General features: G+C 40.5%; 1 protein-coding gene across 1 annotated transcript in view; it reads left to right on the top strand.

The window, feature by feature from the left end:
* BEND5 (BEN domain containing 5) overlaps positions 1–17,995 on the top strand; it is a 721,515-nt gene that overhangs the window by 568,516 nt on the left and 135,004 nt on the right. Inside the window, exon 8 of the mRNA XM_081868270.1 lies at positions 6,581–6,695. Coding sequence (XP_081724396.1) covers positions 6,581–6,695 — 115 coding nt within the window. The remainder of the gene's footprint in view (positions 1–6,580; positions 6,696–17,995) is intronic.

The raw sequence follows: 17,995 nt of genomic DNA, 5'->3' as shown, positions 1-17,995 counted from the left end.
TGTAGAGAAGCCTGAATCTGTTCGAAGCATTAGGATTATTTTGTAAGACTATTGGCTTACAAAATTTGCAAAGCTTGCTGTGAATTTGACTGAAATACCACTTCTATGTTAGCTCTAATAAATTATTCTATGTATATTTATTTATTACAGTAACAATGGAGTCTGAAGCTGCATTTGAATCTGTGCCTATATTATTGCTATTGTATGTTGTGCCAGCCTATAACACAATATGGTTTTCAGTAGTTGTGGCTCAAGCATATCTAATATGCTCACTTTTTGCTTCCAAATCTTTTTCTGAGTCCGTGGATTGGGATAGGCATGAGTGTGATGTGGAGGTGCCATAAAAAAAGACTGTATTGAGCATTGCTTTGAAAATCCTCACTATTTAATTCTGATCTTAGGCAAAAGGTAAATCTCCTAGACTAGCTGGCTATCCACAACATTTTTCAGTATCTTACCGTATCTTATAGTTATTATGCAATAAGAAGAGGGCAATCTTGAATTTAGTACCAGCAGTAACTTTATGTCCTGAGAAGCAACTCATGCATTCTTTTGCATATGCAACCAGACAGTAATATATCTCAGATTATCCTAATTGATCCTGTCTGAGCTGAAAGAATGATGGTTATTTATGTTTGAGTCTAGCAATGCAATGCAGAGCTGTTTTCTTTTTGAATTTCCATTGGTTTCTTCCAAGTTTTATTTGGATACTACCAAAAGAACAGCTGTGGTGTTATTATATTTTATTTTTGCATGTGATTTTCCATTCAGTCCAATGGAGGAAGCAAATATATGTTCACAAAAATATGTGAGTTATAGCCAGTTATGTCTCCCTGCAAGTGGAATAGACATCCATGAGTGGAATGACCTCCCTCTCAGTTCCTTTCCTTTCCCATCCAGCTGCCCATGTGCCCCCCAAATATTCTTTGGGGGGTTGGGAAATGCTCCTGAGCAGATGTGGGGCACATGGGGGAGGAGAGGAAAGAGGTCCAGTCACCTGAGTGGAAGTCCATTTGAGTGATGTTGGATATCACATTCTGCATATAGATACAGTTCTTTTATTGACATAAATAAAGAAGTATCCAGCAGAGCTATGCATATGTATCAGAGCAGTACAAGCCCAATACATTTTGTTCCCATAAGCAGAGCCCAAATAGTGCTTTCAATCCATACTGGGGCCACCATTTTGTTCTACCCAAACAACAGTTCCCACCCCCATGGCCCTACCTGAAGCAGGGCACTCAACCCAGCTGCATGGGAGGGCTGGACCTGTATAAATTCATCCAGAACTGAATGGTAGTTTGAGGAATTGATATTTTAGCCATCAAGACATCTTTTCCCCCTCCTTCTTTCAAAACTAACTTACTTATATATCATGTTTGGTTTGCTGATTCAAACTGGATCACACCATTTGACCAGGAGCGCGTAATAATTCCAAAATCCAAACAAATATATGGGAATACATTTATTATTATTTTTAAAAAAATAGGGCACTAATTGGCAACCCAATTAAACTGCTCATCTGTGAAGAGAAAATATATTGCAACAAGTAGTTCCATTTCCAGAAGTCATTCTCAGAGGTAACATTATAGTGGTCTTGTTTTCTTCCAGCACTGCAACACGGTCCAACGCCTCAACAGTAGCATAGGTCAATTAGTGGACAAATTAAGCAATTATTAGCCACTAACAAGGGTGACTGGCATCATTAGTCTTCCTGTTTACCAGCAAACTGTTATTCTAATAGAAGGACCAACAAATAAATTAGGGCATCTGTTCTATCACAGTGTCTGTCTTCAAGTAAATTATATTAAATGGACCTGGTTTCTGCCAGATTCTTCACCTTGGTTTAACAAAATACAAGATATTTTTGCTTGCTGATTATAGAAGATGTAAGTTTTAGTTTGCATTGATTAATTAACACAACAAGCAAATTATTTTAGTTTTAAACCTTCTTGATCTGAAGGCTATCATCTTCATCTGAAAGAAAAGCTTTGAGATAATAATACTGACTGAGTCCTCACTATAATTTGATTGTGGGGTATTAGCATACATATAAGGAAGGTTTCATTTGCATCTTTGTCATGATGATCAATAGACCATTTCTTTCTTGTCTTGAGAACTGAGATTTGCCTTTGACTTTTGCTATAAAGGTTTTAAGATACAATCTTCATTGAAGGCTGTCATAATGTTTGTTTTTGTTTTTCTTGAAGCTGGATATATATATATATGCCTATTTCCCCATCCTCTCAGCAATTTCTTTTGTCTCAAAACCTCTCAGTGAAAAAGGAAAACATAATGGGAAAAACATTTGGGAAATGTAGTTCAAATAAGGCAGATGTATATGGTCCCAGTTTTTAACACAGAATAATTGGAAACACAGTAACAGCATGTTTTATGGATACTTGTATTGTTGAGGAAAGTGATGCATCTGTAACATCATGTTTACCTCACAATACTTGCACTGAAATGGTTTTCTCCATTTCTGCCACTGTAACTGCTTTTGTATAAAGCAAACACTCATTATGCCAAAATTGGTCAGTTTTGAGAGCATTGCTTTGAATCCTTCCCATCGCCATGTGCCTCAGTTCTGCCAAATGGATTTTTAATGTTCTTTCATGCAGTGCATATTAGTTTAACACCAAATGTTGACTGTATTATAAAAAAACAAAAAAGAGAGAAGGCTTTCCAAGGCATCCAATTAGTCTATGCCAACCCATTTTGGAGGTACAGTGAGAAGTTATATTTCTTTCGTATTCCATAGATCTTTTTCCTCTCCTATTTTAAACTATTCATATGCCTTTCTTTACTTCCCAGGAGAGATTATTCCAAAGTGTAACATCACATTAGAGAAGTTATGCTGATCAGATTTGATTCTCATTTCCAGTTTGCTTTAATCCAACCTGTAATGAAATTAAATGACAGACATGTTGGTAGGTGACAATTCAGTACAAGTGTTCTTTTGCAATATATAGAGTAATTTGCCACATTTTCACTGCACTTTCCCTCTAAATAGCCCAGGGCAGCTTACATGGGGTTATCTGATTTTATCATTGCATAAAACCTCTATGGTAAGTTAGGATGAGAGATTGTGATAGACACAAATCTACTCACTTTGTGAGATACATGGCAGAAAGGAAATTTAGTTTCCCTGGTTCAAGTTCAGTATTAGAGATACAAGACTGCATTTGCTCTTGATTAGAAAACTTCTGTGCCTTTAATGAATAATGTTGAAATTCCACATTCTCATTTAGGACCAAACTAGATGTGATACTAATTGCATGAATGTAATTCATAGGTATTCTAGTGTAACTATATTCAAGGCCTTGCAGTATAAAATTGGAATACCTGTTGAAGAATTTACTATAGCGAAGCACAACTTGCTGCGTTGCAGATGCCCTAGACTGGGGCATTCACAAGAGGTCCTGTGTAGGCCATCCCACAGCACCACCCTGAGCTCATGAGTTATCTTACCAACTACAGTGGTGCCTCGCAAGACAAAATTAATCCGTTCCGTGAGGCTCTCTGTATAGCGTTTTTTCGTCTTGCGAAGCAAGCCCATTGACAGCTTAGCGGATTAGCGCTATTAGCGGTTTAGCGGCTTTTAGCGGATCAGCTGATAAGCGGCTTATCAGCGGATCAGCTGATAAGCGGCTTAGGGCTTAGGAAAAGGGGGGAAAGGGAAAAACCCCCGCAGGAACTCGCAAGACATTTTCGTCTTGCAAAGCAAGCCCATAGGGAAATTCGTTTTGCGAAGCGCCTCCAAAACGGAAATCCCTATCGTCTAGCGGGTTTTCCATCTTGCGAGGCGTTCGTCTTGTGGGGCACCACTGTATAGCTATATGCCCAATGGATCAGTACATCCTCCCAGCAGTGAATCTCAAGATATGATAACCTAGAGTCCCCTAGCAAACACAAAGGAACTCATATCGTCTCAAATCCTATTTGTAGAGAAGTTCCCTTCTGTTTAGTTGGTTGGAAAGCAGGAAAACCTTCTTGAGAGCTGAAGAATTCAGTGGTGGGAGGTATGGCTTGTGTTTGTACAGCTCTCCTGCCTTCTAGGAGACCTCCTGTGTTTATCAGCTTTCTGCTTTTCTTATTCATTTCTTTCTTTCCTTCCCCATGGTGACATTCTCTTGCAGTTAGTTTTAGCTGCTAAATTGTTCTCCAAGAAATGAGAGCGTAAGTAGAGCCTGCTGGCTCAGGCCAATGGCCCATTTAGTCCAGCATCTTGTTCTCACAATGACCACCTTGGACCTGAGCACAAGAGCACACTCCCCTCCTGCAAATAGTATTCAAAATAATAATAATAAATAGTGCCTTCGACTATGGAGACCAAACATAGGTGCTCCTCTCTGTAAGTTTTTCTAGAAGTTTAATTTGTGCTTTCAGAGCAACTAAACAAAAAGGATAGTGTGACTGACTTCCCTTGATAACAAATGATGATGATGATTTTATTTGTACCCCATCCATCAGACTGGGTTGCTCCAGCAACTATGGGTTGCTTCCAACATATATAAAAGCATAATAAAACACCACACATCAAAAAAGCATAATATAAATGCTAGATAGCAGACTCCCTCAGAACCTGAGAAGTTCTATTTTATGCAGAATGGAATAGAAAAGGCAATGAAAAGTTCATAGCCCACATGACTCCACCCATAGCTCTCTGGAGTGCTTAAGGACCAACAGTGTCAAAAGCAGGTGGCCCCGAATCAATCTCTCCAGTGGGAAACTTCTGGCCATGGCCTAGCCCTACCTCTGCAATATCAAGTTAGCTATGTCAAACTAGGTTAAGATGAATATTTTGAGTATCAGCAGTATCTAGTCTTTGACAAGACTTCAATTGCCTTCATTATTGGGCTTGCTGGATTGTATAGGCTGCAAAAGAGTATTTTTGAGCTAAGTACCACAATGCCTAAGTAACTCCTAAGTAACTTAAATTTATTCGTTCAAGAAACATATCTCTTCTGTACCAACTTCAGTAAGTAGTACAAAGCTTTTAGAGAGGCAGTGACCTTAAAGCGGTCAACCCTTGTTGACTCATGCATACAGCATATGGAAGAAATCTATATTGTTGTCAGATATGTGCATACTGATTTTTGTACTGCTGAGATGTTTAATTGCATTTTATTTTTAATGTATTTTTATATCTTTTCATTGGATTGATTTTGATATCTTATAAGCTGTGGTGTGACCATACTGAAATTGAAATACTTTATTGTCACTTGTACAACTTGTATACAGTGAGATTACATGAGCACCCCCCACTCAGCTCTCTTAGTCTTAATTCCCCTCGTTTACTGACACAAACACACCAAACCTGAAAGTCAGTTGCCCTGTTGTTATCCTTTCATTCAGCAGCCTAACAGCCCACGGATAGAAGCTGTTCTTTACCCTGTTGGTGTGACTAATCATGCTTCTATATCTTCTGCCTGAGGGCAGGAGATCAAGAAAGTGCCGGCCAGAGTGTGCATCATCCCTGAGACTTTTCCTCACTCTCCTGAGGCAACATTCTTCTGCTATTTCATCCAGCGGATTCACGGGACAGTGCATAATATCTTGTGCTGTATTCACCACCCTCTGTAGGCACTTCCTATCAGATGTTCTTCCGCAATACTCTGAGGAGATGGAGTCTCTGTTGGGCTTTCTTAACCACCTGGCTTGTATTTAGTTTCCAAGTAAGGTCTTCACTTAGATAAACTCCTAGCAGTTTAAAGGAAGAGATTCTCTCCACACAGCCCTCCCTGATGTACAGTGGGGCTAGTTCTCCTCTCTTCCTCCGAAAGTCCAACACCATCTCCTTTGTCTTGCTGATATTAAGGTGCAAGTTGTTCCCTAGGCACCATGTAGATATTTTTTGGACCTTCCTTCTATACGCTGATTCATCTCCACCTGTTATTAAACCCATTATGGTGGTGTCATCTGCAAACTTAATAATTGCAGTGGATAGGTTAGATGATACACAATCGTATGTATATAATGAATACAGGTAGGGACTTAGCACACATCCCTGTGGTGTGTCAGTGCTGATTTTTAAGGAATTAGATGTTACATGTCCAATCCTCACTGTGTGATGGGCGGGATATACATTCATACATAAATAGATAAATTATCTGTTGTCCATTCAGAGCAGCATCCTGGGTATTCTGTTTTAATTTTAGAATTTTAGTTTTATTATAATGCAACAATTTTCATGTAAATATTTATTATGTAATTTGGAATGTGTTTTTGCTTTTCTAGTCTAGATAGGAAAACCTGCCTTGAGACATTTAACTTTGGGTTGACTGAGAAGGATGGTGTGTAAACTGTTCATAGGAAGGGGATGGGAACTGAAGCAGTACTAATCACCATTTCTACACATGTACAATCAAACCAAAGTCTACTCATTTCTTTCATTACTTCATATTAATATTATGATATGCGGAGTCTATGTTCTTATTAAATTAGTGTGTGGGTAATGGAAAGCCTTTGTGAAATCTAGTCAGCCAAATGCCAGAATTAAATATATATTGTATAACATATTTTGATTTTCTGATTTATAATAATGGCAAATTCATATTCTTTCCCCTGTTTCTCCCAGGTATCATTGATTTTCTTGTGAGTCCACATCCAATTGCCAAAGTGTTGCGTGATCATTTGGTCTTCAAGATTGCGCCGATGCTTAATCCAGATGGAGTTTATCTTGGCAATTACAGGTATGAGTTTTCATTCCAAGACTGTGGATGTTTGCTCATAATATGCACTGTAATTAAAGCAAATATTGTATGTTGCCAGAAAATAGGGGTGAGAGGTTAAAATGGCGGCACGAGGTACCATCAGTTCAACTTTATTCAGAATAATAGATTGATGATGAAATGTTGTTTTTAATACTGCATACTTTCTTGAATGCTGGAGTCAAATTTCACTATACTTTGTTCGGCTTTGGTTCATTTTGCCAAAAACTAAATAAAAAATATCCCAACCAGCCAACCTTTACACAATTTAACTGGAGTTTTCCTTCCTCTTTTGGAGTTACTCAACATTAACTGAGTACATTCCTCCCAATTAATACTTTACTTTTATAGCTCTGGATACTCTGAGGAAAGTAGTAATGTTATCCTGTGTTACTTTTGCTCCATTTTTCATACCTGGAATTCCTTTTACCCTTCTCAGTAACTCTCAGGCCAAATCAGGTGTTCAACCAAAGCACACTATATGTCCTGGGACCACACCACTTAAGAATCCAGGGTGGAAGAATAATGTTGTAAGCCTCCCTGCATTTTGAAATCAAACAATTCAGGGAGAAGCTTTCAATATGGAAGCATTCATGTGAAGCATCATTCAGGCTTCCATTTTGAAGTATCATGAGGCCTTCTGTGGGGAAGGAGAGATTAATGCTCAGAAATTGGTGCTATAGGTGCACAGATTTTCTATCTGTGACGCACACAAGTTCTGTTGTAAATGCTTGGATGCTGCTGAGAAGGCCCCGTGATTCAAGAATTGTTTTGCCTCTGTAGTAGAAATTTGAGGTAGGGGTAAGATTATGGTGTAGCAATAGCTGTAATAACTACAGCGAAGTAACTTTTGTTACCTACATGCATTCCTCCACCATTGTTTTTTTTTACCATATTTTGATTTTTTTTGTGTGAGCAGGGTTATGATAATTTATGGTGACTACAACTGAGGTGCCCAATATTTCTTAGACACATCTGGCCCATCATTTTCAGTGTCCCCTGAGAAGCTAGGTATTATTACAAAAAGAAAATTATATTTCGTTCCTTAATTGCTGAACTGATAGCACATTATAATTTTAGCCTTTTCATCAGATGCAGGAAATTTAGCTATTCTGAAGTAAAAGGACTGCTAATGAGGTGGATGGAAAAGCATTAGATTTGCTTGCATTTCACCACACCATTTACAAAAATGCCTAATGTAACTAATAACTTAAAAATGAATATAGTAAGCAGAATGCTGCCTATTATTGGAAGAAGGATATTAAAATCTTGATAATGTGAATACTTGATGGCTATTGAATAATTCACACCAAGAGTTTCATTTGCTAAAGTTTACTGAATGACCTTTTATCAGTCCCATTTGAAATCTGAGTTCTGGTACTCCAGTAAAATGTAGTTTCAGTGTGATCCACCAATTAATTAAGTCAGTGTTTCTGGATTTAAGTTAATTCTGCTGAGAGAAGTACCCTGCCTAAACTGAATTACACTCCACACCACTAGCTGCCTGTGACAAGGTACTTAGTACCTTCTTTCTAGCAGTTATGGGATGTATACAATATCCTTTAAATGTTAGTCTGGCATGGTCAGCATTAATCAATGTCATTTATTGTTGCGCAGCAAACCAGAATAATTTCCCTATGTTGCCACTATGCTGTTATATAATAATAATAATAATAATAATAATAATAATAATAATAATAATATCTTTATTGTCATTGCCCCCTCTCGGGGACAACGAAATTACTTGGCTGCTCCATCCACCCAGGTAGGGCACTCCACTCAAAATCAGAACAACTATAAAAACACTAATTAAAACAATATAGTATAATACAGCAAGGAAGATTAGATGACTTTCAAAGTCCAGGTTTCCCATTCAGTGCCGAGATCGCTCTGGAGAAGAAGCTCTTCTTGAGACGGCTCGTTCTTGTCTTCATCGTCCTGTATCTCCGTCCCGACGGCAGGAGCTCGAAGAGACAGTGACCAGGATGCGATGGATCTTTTACTATGTCCAGTGCCTTCCTATGGCACCTTGTGGCATAAATCTGCTCTAAGGTGGAGAGTGGGCAGCCAACGATGCTCTCTGCTGCCTTAACAACTCTGCACAACGCCATCCTGTCCTGGGTAGTACAGCTTCCGTACCACACACATAAGCCATAAGTGAGCACGCTCTCAATGGCACAGTGATAGAAGGCAAGCAGCAGTTTCTGCGGAAGATGGTTTTTCCTTAGGATTCTCAAAAAGTACAGTCTCTGCTGCGCCTTCTTCACAAGCCCCCTTGTGTTGACACTCCAGGACAGATCCTCTTGTAATTCAATACCCAAAAATCTGAACGTTGTTACCCTCTCCACACAGACCCCATCAATCAAAAGTGGCTGGACATTGCTCTTCTGTCTCCTGAAGTCCACCACAAGCTCCTTTGTCTTCCTTGTATTTATGAGCAAGTTGTTAGCTCTGCACCACTCTGTCAGCCGCTCCACCTCATCTCTATAGTCCGTTTCACCCTCCCTTTCAGAGATGAGCCCAATCACGGTTGTGTCATCTGCAAATTTGACAACCCTATTACTAGGGTGAGCAGCGACACAATCGTACGTGTAGAGAATATAAAGGAGCAGACTAAGTACGCATCCCTGTGGTGTTCCTGTGTTAGTCTTAAGTGTATTAGAGGTATAAGGGCCCAACCGAACCCTCTGGGGGCGGTCCGACAGAAAGGCCGATATCCACCCACAAAGTGATAACGGGAGCCCCAGATCTTCCAGTTTAGACACCAGACGTTGTGGTAGAATGGTATTAAATGCCGAGCAGAAATCTAAAAAAAGCAGTCTGGCATACCCCCCCCCCCCCGCTGCTCCAAATGTGCAAGAACGGCATGGAGGGCAATCGCCACAGCGTCCTCTGTCAATCTTTTCATTTTATAAGCAAATTGAAATGTGTCCAGTCCCTCTGGTAGGCAGGCAATGACATAATTTCATACCAGCTTTTCAAAGCACTTCATGATTATAGGTGTGAGTGCTACTGGACGAAAGTCATTCAGATCTTCCGGGTTAGATTTTTTTGCTATTGGAACGATAGTAGAGGACTTTAGGCAGGATGGAACAATAGCCTGGGCTAGGGATCGATTTAAAATCCCAGTGAAAACTCCTGCTAGTTGATCTGCACAGTCTCTCAGTACCCTTCCAGCTACCCCATCTGGGCTTGTGGCCTTCCTAGGGTTGATTCCCTTCAGCACCTTCCTCATCTCTTCTTTTTCCTGTTGAAGATAAGGCTGCATTGGCCTCATTAGTTATTAGCCATTTTTGCCAGGTCTTAGATAGAAGCAGTATGCTGGCTCTATGCATCCTGTGCTGCTGACCCTGAATATATTTGTTTAAATACTTCATACCATGCTGATTTGTTCCTGCTGATGCTGCTGTTATATTTATAACCCACCCTTTATTAGCAGGTCCCAGATACATTTCCCAATGCAAACTAATTATCCCACTTCCTAAACAGCTATTACTTATCTGTATCGTTTGATCAAATTGTACAAAGTGCAATCCACAGGAGCTTAGACAATACTAGTAGTACCTAGAACTGGTTGATGCCCAGACACTATTGTTCAAGAGGATGCAGCAGAAAGCTTGTGATTTTGTTACCCAGTCAACATAGTTCTGTCCTGTTTCTGCATCCATGTTCAACTTTTCTGAAAAGCACAAAAATCTTTTATTTCTCTTCACAAAATACACTGTTTCCTACAAATTTTCCTAAAGCATACATTTTTATACTCATTTTATCTTCTCTATACATTTCAACCTAAAATATGCTTCAGGGGGTGATTTTTTGAGCCAATAAATATTTCACAAGATTCTGCAGAGTGTGAAACCAAAGGATAAATGCATTCTGATATACATGCTCATCCTGAAAGTGAGAATCAGGTCCGTTTGCTTAACAATGTGGGCCTAATGAAATCTTCGCGCATTCTCCCTGCGAAACATTCAGATAAATATGATTCCATAATCTTTAATGCTTGGCAACTTCTGAGCAAGATCCTTTTTTGGATTTTGGATATGTCTTTCCCAGCAGTTTACCATTAACACCTTCTGGATATATTCCGATACCTACGGCAACAATAGACAGGCCGAGGAAAGGCAACATAGTACTCTTGATTTAAAAGCTGCACCTCCTGAGGCCTCTGCTGAACTTTCCTTTATCCCAAGCTTGCTCTAAACTTGTCACTGTGTAGCTGAACGAGTGAAATCTGTTCCTGCAGGTGAGACGGCTGTAATTGTGCCATCTTCAGCTTAGATTAGTTCCAATTTGTCATTCTCACCTTGCCGAGATGAGAGACCCCAAGATGGCATGGAAGGGAATATGTTTTTTAATAGTGGCAGATCTCTGCTGAAGCACCCTTGAAATGCGGTGACAAGGCAGCAGCAAAAGATGCCTCCACTCCCTCTGAAAGCTTTGTAGTCTCTGAATCGGGAGCTAGCAGGTAGCAGCTGCTGTTCTCTATTCCACACCCTTTCATTATTGCTTTCACTTATTTGCTGTGACAGTGACACACGTTGGGCAAGGAAAGTATACATGCTAATTATAACATGCAGACCTGTCACATTTCAAACCTGAAATCTTTGCAGTGTCTGTGCTGGTAGGGAAAGGTCTTTCTGCTGCTCTCTCTCTATACTAGCATGGTCTTAAGGGTCAGTGGTGATAGAGAGCTGTCTAACTTTTATAAGCGCCTTCCTATTTCACTTCAGCGCTTCCCATAGGATGTTCTGAAGCCCAAACAGAACATTACATACAAATGTCTGTAACAATAACCTGATAAGCATTTAATAATAATAATAATAATAATAATTTATTATTTATGCCTCACCCCATCTGGCTGGGTTTCCCCAGCCACTCTGGGCGGCTTCCAACAGAATATTAAAATACATTAACCAATTAAACATTAAAAGCTTCCCTAAACAGGTCTGCCTTCAGATGTCTTCTAAAGGTCCCCAATAAAATATTTGAGCTCCCCCCCAAAGTTGATGGACATTGCCATTCAAATGGTGTGCATGCGCCACATCATGTGATCGATTCTGTGGGGCAATGCTTCCCTGCTTCCCTCTCCCCCCAATATTTTATTCAAGATGGCACCCCTGGTGATGAGCAACATGGTTAAGTGACCCCTTTCCCCACAGCTTTTCCTTTCCTGATCACCCTCACCTCACTGGAAGATGTGAGATGGATGGGATCTTCTCAGTGATCTAGTCATTCACAAATGTGTAGGTATGCATTATGAGGATGTGGAAACAAGTACATATTATTCTTATCTCAGTACAACAGTTCAGTCCCTCTAGAATCCAAAATGTTTTGCTTCTCAGCTCTGCTTGTTGTTCAACTCTTTTGGACAGGATTGACTCCAACAGACAGGAAGGGATCGTGGAGGGGTATCATTTTCCCCATTCATATCCCTTAGCTTTCAGTCATCACATATTCATATTTAATGTATATATATCTTCTTTCCCCCCCAGAAGAATTGGCCTTACTACTCCTTCACACCCCCAAACTAGTTTTTTCCCCTATGGAGTCACTCTTGTTTTTCACCCCAAGTCATGTCATCCCCCTCCTACCCAATGTATATTGAGGAAGACCCATGGGCAGATCAATGTTCCTCAAAATGCATTCTGAACTGCCTTTAGAAAAAGAGCAATATAATTGCCCATTAGTATTCCTAGTATCCTACTAATAATGAAGCCATGCAAAGCCCAAAGGGAGGCTTTTAATAATAGGACAGGGTGACTTACACCAATAGCATTTCGGCATGGTGACTCCTTCCCCTGCATTTATTGAATTTTGTGTTGCATAACCCTAAAATGTTTAAATATGAATTTAATGCAATTACAGTTTAAAACTGTATATAAAGCTGCACCTGCCACAATTTTAAAACAAAGGAAGTCTGGTGGCAACTTAAAGCCTTACAAATTTGTTAGTTTGCAAACTAAAGTCTCCTTCATAAAAATGCAAGTTCCTGAAAGTATATGCCTTCATAAATTTGTTAATTTTGTTACTAAGCTGCTAGGATTCTAAGCTGCAAGAGGCTAACATGGCTACTCCTCTCTAAATTTTGAAACAGAACAAATTGGGTTGGATCCAAAGTTGTGCAAGCAGGAAGTGCTTTTTTGTAGAACTGTCTCCCACGATGACACCACCCACCAAATAGGCTTTTCTGAGAGTGCAAGGGACTTTAGTGAAGCAAAAGCAATAGAAAATATTCGTTACATGAGCGGTCTTCTACTTGTGCAATTTAAGATCCTACCAATTAATGTTATTAACCTCAGACTAGTACATTTTTGCCAGGTAGGGAAAAAACTAGCTTTCCCCAAGGTAGCAAAACAAAACAAAAACCATTCCAGGCATGCATGGGAGATAAGCTGGTAAATAAATCTTTCAAACCCAAGAGCACACACAAGCATGCAATGGTTACTTAGAGATTTGTTCCTCTGAAGGCCATCTCACAAAGGGAGAATAATAGTGTCCCCAGTGGATACTGTCCAACCTGAAATCATCACTCAGTGCAAAAACCAAAAAGCCCAAACTTTCTCCTTCCCAGCTGGTATCGAACTGAAATTATACTAAGACCTGCTAGGAAGAGATAATAAGGAATCACAATCTTGTTGTTTATATGTGGAAGTAGCACAATCCTTAGGTGAGGAATCTGCAAGAAAGATGGCAAAAAGAAAACCTTCTGTGGAGTTGAGAGCCTTTCCTTTCTTTCTGAGTCACTATTCCCCCTTTTATCTCCTCTTCACATGCTCCTGGGAGAATGTGCTTTTCTCCTCCTTTGCACTCTGGTGAAGATAGTGAATGCTGATGAGAGAATGCCCTGCTAGGGGGATGCTCCAGGCAGTCATTTGCTAGACTTATTCTTAGGAAGTTCGCAATGTGCCCAATTAGTTGGGGGAAGCGATGGGGAGCCGGCGTTAACAAATTCAGTTACACCCACCTACTTTAGAAGAGGAATGCCACAAAGCGCCACTCTTCCTCTGTTTTCACCTCTGTTGAATGGAGCTGGATACATTTTTATTTTTGTTATTTGCAAAATATAGTGCCTGTGATACCTGAAAGAGGATTCAGTATTATTTCTACTTTCAAATGGAATAACATGGGGAAATGTGAGGACTGCCTACTCTATTGTCCTATTTCCCCTAACCATCCACAGCATTTTTTAAATCGGGTCTCATTGTTGGTTGATTCATCTGACCCTCTAGGATATTATTGTAAAAATTATGCCATTCATATCTGTATAACCTGCCTTGGAATTTAGGATGAGATAGATTTTTTAAAATAAATAAAACAAAACACACAAAGATCATGATTGGGTGAATGGGAACATGGGTTTCACTATCCCCCCCACCCAATTTCCATTGCCAAACACACCCCCAGCAGTGTTTTTTTTTTAGGGGGTACTCAAGCGTACACAGTACTGGCACCGCCCCCCCTAGAAGAAAAGCACTGGTATGGCACTTACTGTAACAAATTTATGGTAAGTACCAGCAATGACCCCAGCCATGTTCCCATACTTACTAGGCTCATCCCTAGGGCTGCCATACGTCCAGATTTTCCTGGACATTACTGGAATTCCAAAGGCAGAATTGATGTCCAGGGGGTTTCCTTAAAAAAGCTCAACAACAACTTTTGGGATGTTGAAATATGGTGACCCTACTCATCCCTGACCTCCTGACTTTTTCATGTTTAGTGGGGCAGTCTGGAGGGGACTTGTGAGCAGGGCCGTCTTAAGCATATCCAGCGCCGTGGTGCGAAGCTCCCTCCAGCGCCCACCCACCCCGTTTCCCAGAGTTGTCCACCTTTTTCTAGGGAGGACGGTGCTGCCAGCAGGGCTGGAGGAGGTGGGCAGTGGATGGAGGGTGGCTGGAGGCTGGACACGGTGCCTCCCGGTTCAGCTGGACACTTCATGCTGTGGTGGCCACAGCAGATGAAGGTGCCGGGTGTGGCACTGCTTTGGTGCAGCATGGCTGAGGCGGGTGAGGGTGGCGAGGTGCCGTGGCCAGCCTTCGCCTCTTCCCTGGCGCCCTCCAGAACTTGGTGCCCTGGCACCCCGTGGCACTAGCCTCTATGGGTAAGACGCCCCTGCTTGTGAGCATATCTGGCTGAACATTCTTAGGATCTTCCTAAAACTGAGAGCTCTGTCTTAATGTGGGCTCCCAGTCAGGGCCAGCCCACCCATGAAGCCCAACCACTTCAGATAGCAGAATCCCATGAGGCGCCACTCCACCTTCTAAACTCATTAATCCAAATGTATTAAGAAACCCCTTCAGACTTTCCTGTTGAATGTGGGGATTTGGGAGCCCCTGCGTCACTGAGGGTGGGCTGGTGCATGTGCTCCTTTGTGTTCCTAATTCAATCCCAGACACATTCATTCTCATGAGATCAACACTCACTATCATGTCGTAAGGGCAGATTTGATTTGTAATAAACACACTGCCTCTTTCTCTGTTAAGCCCAAGACTTAGTTTTAGTTTCATTTCATGTATGTGTAATTTATAAATTACTTCAAGTTGTAACGGGGAATATCCATCTCAGGATGACAAAACAAAGCTCTTCATGGGGCTTATTTTTCCTAATTAGGCATTTGTCATTGCAAGTGCTATATAGTATCATTATTATTTATATAGCACCTAAAAGTGTATATAAGTAAACAATCATAAACCTACGAATAAATGTATTGGTTTATTTATGTTTCTAGGCGTAAAAAAATCTATAATTACCAGGTACAGCCACAGCATAACTGCTATTTAATGACAATTCCTTTTTGTTACCATAGAAATGGGTCTGGAATAGTTACCTATAATTTCTCATTCCGATACCTCACACATGTTGTATTGCAGAATTACCATAGTAATTGCCTATTAGTCATCATAAAATAAGCAGTTATCCTAAAGATATCTGGATACTGTGAAATTTCTCTTCAGTTTCTTCAAAACTTACCACTGCATGCATCCATTTTCCTCTTGCAGAGTCTGAATGACAAAATCAACAGTACAATTATCTCAGTGAAAGGCAAAGCTGTGGGGGCATCTCTATGGGCAGAGCATTGTGTTCAGATGTGGGAAGCGCAATAATGGGATTCCACTCAGTCATGAAATTTGGATTGCTCCCTGTTTCTCATCCTAATCTCTCTACATCATACCCTTGTGGTTATGTCTATAAACTAATAATTGCACAGGATTCTGTCTATTAAAATGTATTTACTTACATACATATTTTAAATATTTCTTAACTGCCCTTCGGAAGAAGATTCCAGGAACAATAAATAATAAACTAAAAATACTAAAGCTAAGTAACAAAAGCATAGGCTCACAGAATTGTAGAGTTGGAAGGGACCATAAGGGTCATCTAGTCCAACCCCCCGCAATGCAGGAATCTTTTGCCCAACATGAGGCGCGAACCGATGATCATGCAATTAAGAGTCTCATGCTGTAGCGACTGAGCTGTCACAGCAGTTCTAAGCAAAATTCCATCTCAAAATGCCCAGACAAACAGGAAAGGCTTAACTTTGCTCCAGAAATATTGTAATGTTGCCACTAGACATGTCTTTTTAGGGAGGATATGCCAAAGTTGGGCTGCCACCACAGAAAAGGCCCTCTCCTGTGTGACAGGATCAACGACCTTTGTCCTTGAGGAAGCACAGAGTACAGTATCTACTACCTTTGTACCTCTACAAAAGATCATAAGACATAAGCAGACTGGAATGGGAAGAGACACTCCCTCAGATACTGGGTCCCAAGTGGATTATTTGTTTATTGATTTCGATACTGCCTTATTCATAAGTGATCTCAGCACCTACACAAATATTTATACATTAAAATTGTAAAAGTGAGTATAAAAAAATTAAAAACAAATCTGAACTCCATACCAAATCAACAGCAGAAAGGTAGTCCTCAATTACAAACGGGCAACACTGGCTTTGTCTTCAGCTGGCACTAAAACTCAGACAGTATTGGTGCCAGCCATATTTCTGGCAGGAGAGTGTTCCACAGTTGGGGTGCCACTACAGACAATGCCCTGTCTTGAGTCACTACCCACTGTACCACAGTTCCTGATGGGACTTCCAAAAAGACCTCCCCTGCAGATCTAATGACCCAGGCAGGTTGATATAGGGAGAGATGTTCCTTCACATATTTGTCTCCCAATTTATTCACAGTTTTACATGTCAGCAGCAACCTTGAAGTGGACTGGTAGCATATAGGCAACCAATGTAGATTTTACAGGTCTCTGTCATTCAAAGCAACAACCAATGTGACCTCTGTTGCATTGGTAAGATTGGCAGGGTATGCAACCAATGTCTTTCTTTTGGGGTGGTACAGCTGATCAGGGCAGTGGTGTATCATGGGGGCCACAGGGGTGGTTGCCCCAGGTGCAAAATCATTAGGGATGCAAAATTTCAACAACCATGGCTGCCTCAATACAACTGCACACTTCGGTTGCAGGGCTCTGTTGAAAACAGCTTCTCCATGCAACCAGAAAGTGACCTCTCCAGAAAACAGAATGGCTCTCCCCCCTCCCCCTTATTTCTGTGCTTAAATGCATAAGCCATCTGTTTTCCTCCCTCCCTCCCACTAACCCACTCCACGCAGCCCCGGGCACTGGCAACCCACTCTATGTCACTGGATGAGGAACAGGTAGTTTTTCACTTACTGTGAAAAATTATCAGAAATTCACTTCCCAGGACACCCAAAGACTAAAACAGAAACAAACAAACAAAAATCCCACATGTTTTAAACAGCTTTGGCACAACCCAAAATTATATGTAAGAAGCCATTCTCTTACTTGTAATTAGTTACATTAAAGGGGCTGAGAATAAGGTAAAGAACTCCTTGACTTGTTTCATCACCCTTTGGTCAAGGCGTACTAACAGGAACTGCCTTAGAGACAAGTACCATGTTTTGCATGAAAATTGTGGTTCAAACATGTGTGTATCATACACATGTTTATGCATATATATGCATGTATATATTTCCATTCTGGTTTCACTCTTCATTTTGCTGACAGCTTTAAGACAGTTTTTCAGTCATTTTGAGATTTTTCTTGCCGTTGCTTTAAAAAACTCCCTTGTAAAATGGTTGTCATCTCTTATCTTAAAACAAATACCAGCTTGCAAAAGAGTTTCTACTGCCTGGTGCTGAAAATGCTCTTTATATTGATGTGGTAACTGCTCATTTAAACCATATTACAGCTCCTGAGTATTTTTCAGTTGCTATTGATGTGACAAATTCTCTTGCACAGAGGATTGCACCAAT

The sequence above is a fragment of the Podarcis erhardii genome (genome assembly GCF_964252035.2).
Source record: "Podarcis erhardii genome assembly, chromosome: 6".
Taxonomy (NCBI): Eukaryota; Metazoa; Chordata; class Lepidosauria; order Squamata; family Lacertidae; genus Podarcis; species Podarcis erhardii.
Note: the sequence above shows the minus strand (reverse complement) of the source record. Positions and strands in the feature narration are given on the sequence as shown.